Here is a 10,442-nt window from a genome sequence, read left to right as displayed (position 1 = left end):
CCCCCCAGCTCGCCCCTCGTAGACTCTCCTCGCGTAGTTAATAAATAACGCGCGCGCGACGAAGGCGATCACGTCGTCTGCAACGCGTGCGCGTCGTTCGGCGGGATAATCGACGCATACTCGCTCGATGAATGAATCGAGAGATCGCCACGAGATCGTTATCATATCGGCGCGATGTGGCGCGCGGTGATTTATCGCGCCGGCGGGGAAACAGCTCGAGAAACAGACTCGCCGAGTCGTCGACTTGCTTTACGAGCCGTGGAATCGTTCGCGACAAACGCGACGTGCGCCGTATCTCACTGAAAGAAAGAGCAGACAGAGAGAGACAGAGGGTGGGAGAGAGAAAGAGAGAGAGAGATAAATATATAGATGCCTTTATTATCGCCCTTGGAAAATACCTGGTTATTGCTGCGACAGAATTTAAGTTACGCAGTGGTAACTTACGAAAATAAAAAAAGGAAAAATGATAAAGAACGTTGAGTGTAAAAGGAAAAAAAATATGCACGCTGTAATAGGTAATATAATTCGAGTTATGTAGCAATTAATTACGCAAATAAAATACAAAAGGATAGGAATAGATAAAGAAAGCTGAATGCGAAAGAAAAAAAAAAAAGTGCGAACTACAATATGTAATGCAATTCGAGTTGCGCGGTGGTGAATTGCAAAAATAAAGCGTAAAAACGAAAAAGGATAAAGAAGGGGTTGAATGGCAAAGGGGAAGAAATACGAACCGAAGAAATGCGAAGCGATAGGTAATATAATTCGTGTTACGCCAGTAGTTAATTATAAAAATAAAGCGAAAGAAAGAGAGGAGAGGATGAGGAGGGCTGAGTGCGAAAGAACGAAAATTGTGAGCTGCAGGAAACGAAAGATAAAGATAATAAAAGAGGAGAAAAGATGGAGGAGAGAAAGAGAGACAGAGGGAGGGAGAAGTTTTTGACGTCGCGGACGTGCCAGCGCGAAAGGTATACGCGAATACAATTATTAGCCGGCACGAAGTGGCTTCGTCGCGATGGTTCTCGCGACGGCGACGACGGTGCCACCGGCTCATCTTTAATTCATGTCATCCGGGGCCCCGGCGCGATCGATAAATTATAATTTCACCCGGTATCGCACGCCGCCGGGCTGACGGTTATCCGTCAGACACGCGGCCGATCACGTATTTATACGATTTCCTTTGAGCGACCACGCCATGCACGCTTCCGCTCGCTCGAACGTCCGCGTGCGGGCGTGATAACGGTCTCGCTCTCCTTATCGGACCCGCGAATTCTTGCCGTCGCTGATCCCAAGGGCGACATTCCGAGACACGACGTCGTCTTCGTAGTCGTCTTCGCGTTACGAAGTTGCGCGCGCGCGCGCTGTATTCCCCCGTTCATCTCGTATGCGGGGATGTTTACATAATTCCAAGATACCGTATATATGTATACGTGCATGTGTACACGTGTGTCTACGTTGTGTAGACAGTATACCCGCGCTCCCGTGCAGAACTATAAACGAGGAATATATCGCGAATCGAAATATGGTAAACCCCTCGAATTTACATGGCGGCTAAAAATGTATGAATCCATAAAGGCATCACGCGATCGACGCGACTATTTTCCTCCTCCGACGAGAGAGAATTCCCCCCCCAGAAGTAGAGAGAGAGGGAGGACGCGAATTTCTCTCTCTCTCTCTCTTTCCTTTTATCTCTCTTTTCCACCCTTTGGCGATCGTAGCGCGATAAGAGAGCGTCAGAGGGAAAATAAAGGTCCGTAATCCCAGAGCAAATATTTATCCTTGCAGACTGAAGCAGGAAAGCCACGGCGGTGCCTGGTGTCCGAAGCAGCAGATCACGACGGAGCCGCGCGAGTGGCTGGAAATCGATCTTCACACGGTGCACATGATCACCGCGACCGGCACGCAGGGCCGCTTCGGTAACGGCCAGGGCGCCGAGTTCTCCGAGGCGTACCTGCTCGAGTACTGGCGGCCGAAGCTGGGGAAATGGGTACGCTACCGGGACTTTAGCGGTGAAGAGGTGAGTGTAAGCGAGTCGTCGTCGTCGTCGGTCTTTAACGTGTAATAATGACGTCGCATGGGCCACCGTTTATCGGGGTCGCTGTTATCGGGCAACGATTATTGAATATGACAGGAGGAACGATCGGGGTCAGCAGCGCGTCTCGAAATAATGCAACGGTGTAATGGGACGGTTATAGATCGCGCGACAATTTTATATTAAAATTGTGTGTATTATATAAAATTGTGTGTATATCTATCTTCACCTTCTTCAATATTTTAATTCTTTACCTTCTTTAATACGTGAACGAACTGATGAACTACTAGAATTCACATAGTGATTTAGAGTGGTATGCATAATTTACCGTCTCTTTCGCTTCCTCTCTCTCTCTCTCTCTCTCTCTATTTATCTATCTCTACCTCTCTATCTCTCTTTATTCGCAGTACTGCACTCGACTTCTTTATTATGCCTCGATCTGCTCGAGATTCACATGCAATTTTATCACATTGTGTCATTACGTACCGTGTGTATCCGAAGTGATCTCACCCTAAAGGAGTTAAATAAATCTATCCGTCTACCCCCCTCTCTCTCTCTCTCTCTCTCTCTTTTCCACGGATGCTCGGTCGTAGAGAGACGTTTCGCCGAGCCGGCTCGCGCCGCGAGACGTAGGCCGCGTATAGGCGAAGCGGGCGGTTAAATTTAGTCGCGGGCGATACGCATAAAGCGAACGGGCGGTCCGCGCGCGCGCGGATTATTGCGAATGATTTGTAGCGGTGTCCGCGAGTCCGCGGAGCGACCGCGGGCAGTAACTAAAGCGTGACGTTAACAAGACGTAAATCTCCGATGTAATACGCGTCTAGCTCGACAGAGAGAAAGAGAGAGAGAGAAATCTGGCTCTCAAATGCGAGAAAGAGAGAGTGATAAAGAGAGAAAGGAAGACCAAGGCGCATATGACGTAACTCACGCGAAGATATACACGTGCCGGTAACCGTGAACCCCCGCGCGAGTCTTTAATTAGCGTCACCGGCTACGATAATCACACGCTCGCCGACGCGCGAGAATTTACTCGGTCGACGAAAACGCGGCGAGCCGCGGATTTACTTCGCCGCGACGAAGAAGGGGGCGACCTCTTCGTCGCCGGATTCGCGCGACCCATAAATCTCCGCCATCCGTAAACTCGCCGAACTGAGCGGCATACCGCGCGTCGAAACGCAGGAAACGCGTGTGCGAGTCCACCAGCCCGTCTCGTAAAGTCTCTCACTCGCGTTCGCCGATTTAACTTAAGTTAAATCACACGCGCGCGTGTTCGCTCGACACGCGGAAATGATTTTCTCTCTCTCCCTCTCTCTTCCTTTATTTTTTTCTAACGTTTAATTGCGTCTTAATTCGACCGTAATATCTGCATTGCGCAGAAAGAAATTTTCTTTCTCTTTCTCCCTCATTTTTTCTAATTTTTCTCTAACATTGAATTGTGCTTTAATTCGTGCTTTTAACGGCAGGCCGAGCGAAGCGATAATTTAGCCGCAATATTTGCCCCGCGCTAACGACTTTCCGCCTCTCTCATTTCTCTATTTTTCTTTAACATTGAATTGTGTGTTTTAATTTGCATTTTTGACGGTAAGCCGGACGAGGCGATGACTCAGCCGCGATATTTGCATTACGAGGATGAGTTTCTCTGCGCCTCTTCTCTTTCTCTATTTTTTAACGTTTAATTGCGTCTTAATTTCCCGTTTTCCGCGGTAAACGAGACGATGATTTGACCATAATATTTGCATTGCGTGGAAACAATTATTCTTTCTACAGCCCTTCCCCTCCTTCTCTCTCTCTCTCTCTCTCTCTCTCTCTCTCTCTCTTTCTCTCTCTCTCTCATTTTTTCTAATTTTTCTTTAATATTAAATCGTGTTTCAATTCGCATTTTTAACAGCAAACCGACCGAAGTGATAATTTAGCCGCAATATTTGCATTACGCGAACAATTTTCCATCTCTCTCTTTTTCTATTTTTCTTTAACATTGAATTATGTGTTTTAATTTGCGTTTTATACGAGGCGTTGACTTAGTCGTGATATTTGCATTGTGAAGATGATTTTCTCTGCGCCTCTCTCCTCCTCTATTTTTTTAACATTTAATTCCGTCTTAATTTGCGTTTTCAACGGTAAGCCAAACGAGGCGATGATTTGACCGTAATATTCGCATTAGACGAGAAGAATTTTTCTCTCTCTCTCTCTCTCTTGGAGAATAATAAACGCTACTCATTCGCTCAGTCACTCGCTCGCTCTCTCGCGGTCATCGATTTCGCGGAAGCGACGAAAGGAAAGAGAGACGACGAGCGGGCTCGCCGCTTGTCGTCGTTGTCGTGGAGTCGGGTCGAAGGCCAACTTTCCTCGGCCGGTTCGAGGAGGTGAGGGTGGTGCTACGCGAGCTTATTTGTACAGGAGGGCGGATCAATAAAATGAGGGAAGGGAAGGTCGTAGCGTGCACGCGGCTCGGACGGTTCCGCGCTCACCTACATACACGCCGCCGCGTGCGGCTTACCTGGTTTGAAATACGCGAGTCCTCCGGCAAAGTACACGAGCTCCGACGAAGGTCGAAGCCGGAGGAGCGCGCGTTTGCATGCACAGCTCCGCGGAGAAGGAGCGACTCGCCTTCGCGAATGTATTCTCCTTGATGCACGACGCCGTCGACGGCGGTGACGTTTCTACCCGAGTACGAGTACGCGACGGGCAAACGAGTGCGCTACTTTCGGCCGTACCAGATACCGAAGCGGATATCTATAGCGATATTGAGTTATCGATCGCGAGTTTAGCGATAAGCAGCGGTAGCCTCGGCGCGTTTCAACGCCTCGCGAGTCGCTCGAGGCTGGAAAGCCGCTGCTGCTGGTACCGCCATGGCCACCGGAGACTCGCGTTCCGCTCGCGATTAGGCGGATCGCCGAGCGGAACATTGCGATAATTGCTCCCTTACTCATAGAAGGAAATTACGAAAATTGTCCGCAATTGCATGATGTAAAGGATTTAATTCCATCTTTTAAAATGCGTTTTCTGAAATTACTGCTTTAAAGTTCCATTCATTGAAATCACCTTCTTTAAATTCCTTCTTCGGAAATTATTTTCCATAAAGGTGTATGGCCTATTAGTGCCGTGTTTTCAGTAACGCATTAAAGGGACCACTCATAATTATAATATTTATCAAGTAAAATTACGTTCCTCCATTCATTTCATTACCTAAATGATAATTTATAATAAATATTAATTTGAAACGAGGTAGGTGTATGCGCGATATTATAATTACGAAAATATTGTTTTTTATTTTTCTTATTCTAATCGCTATATCTATGCGTCATCTAATAGAGATACATTCTGAGATATAATAGAAAGAAGTATACAAGTGTTTAAATACGTACATATGTACATATATTTCGAGTATTGTTACACAGAGAAAATATTGTAGTAAGAATTGTCACAAAATTTTGCGATACTAGATCACATCATCCTACGACCTCTTTTAAAGTGGAACAACTTTTGCTCCAGACTCTGAAATATGTCAAACTTTTGGTGTCACTTTTATATATCGCAATATATATCAATTTGTATTTTTCTCATTATTCTTTCAGTGATGGGGTGATATATACAGGAAACGGCAGGAGGAAGAAAGAAAGAGAGGGAATTATCGCGCGTCTTCGAGAATGATCGCGATTATTCCCATCTAACGTTTTTATTTATTGGACGGCAGGGGGCCATTCGATCGGATTCTAGGTCGTTAAATTTCATAATGCCGTGGGTCGTGGGCGTTTGAAGTTGTCGGCCGTAAAAAATAGGTGACGACAACGCGCGCCGTACGGTTTCCACCGGGCGGCGAGTCGGTCGTCCGCGCTCGCGCGGCGGATCGGGTTGTTAAGAAAGATTATGCGTCGGATAAGCCGAGTGTCGTTGTGTAATTAAGCGAGGGACAGCGCGCGGCGCAGCGGGGGGAAGAGACACAAATTTCTGCGGGTTTATCTCTACCCGGGCGGCACGCGTTCTGGGTGGGCCCTTCTCGTTTCGTCGAGCGGCAGGTACCCGTGCCTGGCGCGCTCTACGGGCGAATTATACGGGGGATACGCGCGAATGTCGCGAGATGAGGGATATTTCTCGGATACTTGATTCGTGTTGTTGTCATCTCTCTCTCTCTCTCTCTTTTATTTCCACTCTTCTTGTTTTTTCTCTTTTTAACGACGAGAGACCGCGTCGTTTGAATCCCCGGGCGGAATAACCGCGCTGTGAATCAGTGTGCGAGAATAGTTCCCGTGTGTAATTTCTTCATGCCGTGCGCGACGTATTTCAAACTATTCTCTCTCTCTCTCTCTCTCTCTCTCTCTCTCTCTCTCTCTCTTTCTCTTTCTGTCTCTTTGCGCCGAAATGATGGCGAATCGGAACGACAAAGCGGCTGAATTTTTAATTTGGCGGATAATTTAGAGAAGGTGATTTTAGAAAAGCAATTTTAGGAAGGGAAAGAAAAAAAGAAAATAATTTCAATAAAGGGAATTAAGAAAAACGACGCTGTAGTATTAAAGACTGATATGCAGACATTACATATCAATTTCAGAATTATTGACTATTATGTTTTGAAAATAGCAGCAGTATGAAATTTACAATTTATAGTAATACTTGAAACACATGTACATATGCACGTACATATATATTTAACCCTCTAACCGCAAGGTTGGAATCGGATGCGACCCCACGGCTCGTTTATTTTACAGTATGTACGCGCTGTTTCTCTTCTTATGTAATGTTTCATGTTATTATTTATTTCTTTTACCCATTTTATATGTGGATTACATAAAAATGAACGATACAGAGCATGGGGTCGGATCCAACCCCACCTTTCTGGCTACATTGAAAATTCACCTTGCCGTTAGGAGGTTAACACTTATAATACACCTCTTTACATAATTTGTGCGTCTACCTACATAAATATAGTATTAATACAAAAAAATAATAATAATACTTTCATTATTAAATTATTAAATATTTTCGTATTTGTAACATCGCGCACACATGTCTAACTCAACGTCGTTTCACACAAATCAACATTTATTATCTAGGTACTAAAATAAATGTATAGGGGCATAATGTTGCTTAACAAATACCAAATTGATGAGTAGCCTCCATGAGCCACTGAAAATACAGCATTAATGGGTAATAAGTACATCCTTAAGCCCGTTCCGACGAGGCGGGGCTGACGGACAGCGCGACGTGCGATCTCGTGCGACAGGTATCGATTGATCCGAAGCGAATCGCGCCGATGTGACACACGAATCCGCGCGACGACGGCTACCATCGTTTCCATTTCAATTAAGCCGTAAGATCTTCCGCGACGATGCGCGACCATCAACACCGCCCCGCAGAGACGTTCCGGCCTCCTCAACGGTAGCGGGCTACCGTCGAGATCCGACTACCAGAAATATTTACATAAAATGGGCGTTGGTGTTCCGGCGCGAGTCTCACTCGCTGCACACTAGGAATTCCTCGTGGACGAAAAGCGACCGACGGTAATCGGGAGGGGTGATTCGAGAGGGGACGATCGCTCGTCGACGAGTCTGTGCGCTCTCGGCGAACACGTGGCGGAGGATTTCAGGAAAGCCCGTCGCGTCGCAACGAATAAAGGTTGGCTCTCACCATGTCCGTCCAGACGACGGCCGAGAATTGTCTAAACGTCCGTCAATTCTGCATTCTTCAATGGGACGAGAAAAGAAAGAGTTCGAGAATACGGGTATGTCGACTTTCCATACCTACGTCAGTTTTGGCGCTTTTCTTCTATCAGGGCGACGTTGACGGATGATAATGCGATTTTCCGATACAAAAGCATTGAAGGATGTCTCGACGGAGGATTAACGGACTCCCGTCTACCGTCGCCCGGACGGATAGTGAGAATCAACCTTTAGCCGGTCCGAGCTGCACGGACGCGCGCGCGTGGGCGCGAAGATAAATATCGAGATTACTTATTTTTCCTGGCGTGCGTCTCAACGGCTCGTAAATGCCGTCGTAATTTGCCTCCTTCTCCTCCTCTTCCTTCTTTTCCCTCGCGGATCTTTGAGAATCGTGTTTAGGGGGAAGAGGGGGCAGGATCGGCACACACCGAGCGAACGCAGGGCCGCCGAAACGCCGGCGAATCGGTGAGTCACCGGCGTAAAAAGGCTCGATAGTCGGGCCGTGCCGTGCGAATTCGATAAACGAAATTCGACGAGTAAAATAAGAACGCTCGGCGTGCGCGATATGAATGTGCAAGAAATAAACGACGCGTCCCTACGACAGCGGGCGAACATCGCTCCGGGGAGGAGGAGAGGGGTCGGTGAAACACCTGGAATGAATAATTTAACAGCGCGATAATTTTTCAACGCGAGCAAAACACTCCGCGCGAGAACGTGTTTTCGGCGGGCGGGGGTAAGAAACACGGCGTATACCTTACGGGAAAATTACGATACCACGATGTATCTTGATGTACACGGCGACCCGAAGGGGGAGAGGGGGGGGGGGGCCTTTTACGCGCGTACCGGGATCGCCTCGTCCTTCTCACGCGGCCCTCCTTCTTTTAATAATTAACATCTCGCGCGCAAAAATATATTTTATGCATATTTCGATTGAGAAATGGAACGAATTTTCAATCCAATAATTAATATTTCGCTATTATATTCCGTAAAAATTACGGCAAAATTGAGATAGAACAGCGCTCGAAAAGAGAATTACTCCCGACTGATTCAACTTTAGTTTCTCTGGAAACTGGAGAAATCTTTTGCTTACACTGAAAAAAAGGATTTTGTAACAATTACCAAGATTCAATTAAATAGTTTCAACCAAATTGACTAGTTACTGCAACCAAATCACTCAGTGTACCCACATACTATATTGTAGCACCACGTACTATATACATAGTATTAAATAATTTGGTTGCAATAACTAAACAATTTAGTCAAAATTATTTAACCGAATTTCGATCATTGTTACCGAATCCTTTTCTCAGTATGTGCCAAAATCGCTAAAACACCAGGAGGAAGAGGGAGAGATATTCGTGCGTTCCTTTCTTCGCAGTAATTAATATCTCACGCGCACTGTTCCACGGGGCAAATTCACGCGCCATTAACGCGACACGTAGAGAAATTTCAACCCTTTCTCATTTTATGGCGCGCAAAAATAGCTCGTGTTCCTCCGGGTGTAATCATCGGAACGAGATAGAGAGAAAAAGACAGACAGAGAGGGGGGGAGAGAGAGAGACAGGAAGCTATTACGTACACTCTGCGAAGCAATACACGTAACCGTCAAGCTCCGGAAACGCCCACGACGGCGTTGGTTCCGTCGCCCGGCAGAAAATTTCTCACGTGCCGGCTCATTGTATTTGCCCGGCCCGACGCCTCGGCACCGACCTCGGTCCCGATGTGCTAAACATCAGGTACCGGTGTCGCGGCGCAAATAAAACGGTGTCAGCTACCGGGCCCCAATTACCGCGCCACCCGGTGCGGAACGTGCCGGTTCGCGCGGTCGCGAGAATCATCTTTAAACGTGTTTCCCATCGCGATCGTAAGTCAGTTCGCTTTGGCTAGCTGGCAGAAGAGAGGAGAGCGCGGAGGAGCGGGAGAGGCGAAAATAGTCGCTGCCTCGTAGGAAAATGAATTCCCGGCCGGCTGCGGAAGACTCGTTAAACGTGTCCTGACCGACGCGAATAATACGGCCAATATCAAAATTCAGCGATAACGTCAATAATTTCTATATATCCGACGATATGGGCTTTCCGAACGCTATTATTTTTATTTTCGAAAATATGCAAATTTCGCTTAATGCTGTTTGCCGAGTCAAATATTCGTTGGTTTATTCCGTTTCAAAAGACAATGCCGAATTTGTTTCAATTAAAGAAATTTTGTTAAATCCAAATAAATCTTTTCCACTGTGTGCGGAGCACTGTGTACGATTCTCCACTCGGGATCGCGTTGAGTGAATATTTTCACTCGAAACTGTGAAAAGTGAATCTGATGTATTCGTCACCGTTACGGGGGACAAATTCATTCCAATCGATCGAAACATCCACTCGTATGGAGTCAGAATCCACTCTAAGCTTGAGTGAAACATTCGCTCTTGTTGATCTCGAGAGCGCCGGTATTTTCGCTATCGCGCTGAAAACATCGCCACTTTCCACTTGTTTTTACTGAGATTCCACTACGAGAAATTTAAATAGTATATAATTATACGCCTTCGACAAGAGGAATTCCAATGCTAATTTCAGGCCTTCGGGAAATGAATAGATCCTTCAATTGAGAATGCCTAAGATAATCACGGCCTTCAATGAGTTAAACACCACACACACATACCACGTTTACCTTCGCAAGCGCGTCTCTCAAAGTTCCCGCATCCATTCTACCCAACTCGTTTCCCGGAAGTCGAGTCTCCGCAATGAAGTCCAGTCGCGACGCGTATCGCG

The 10,442-nt window shown here is 46.6% G+C and overlaps 1 protein-coding gene across 1 annotated transcript in view; it reads left to right on the top strand.

The window, feature by feature from the left end:
• The window catches only part of LOC106749400 (discoidin domain-containing receptor 2-like), a 149,411-nt gene that overhangs the window by 127,264 nt on the left and 11,705 nt on the right, over positions 1-10,442 (top strand). Inside the window, exon 4 of the mRNA XM_014628803.1 lies at positions 1,783-2,014. Within this exon, the coding sequence (XP_014484289.1) occupies positions 1,783-2,014 (232 nt within the window). The remainder of the gene's footprint in view (positions 1-1,782; positions 2,015-10,442) is intronic.

Source organism: Dinoponera quadriceps, unplaced genomic scaffold, assembly GCF_001313825.1.
Source record: "Dinoponera quadriceps isolate SergipeBrazil2010 unplaced genomic scaffold, ASM131382v1 scaffold3386, whole genome shotgun sequence".
Lineage (NCBI taxonomy): Eukaryota > Metazoa > Arthropoda > Insecta > Hymenoptera > Formicidae > Dinoponera > Dinoponera quadriceps.
The sequence above is the reverse complement of the archived record's forward strand: the minus strand, read 5'-3'. Positions and strand labels throughout refer to the sequence as shown.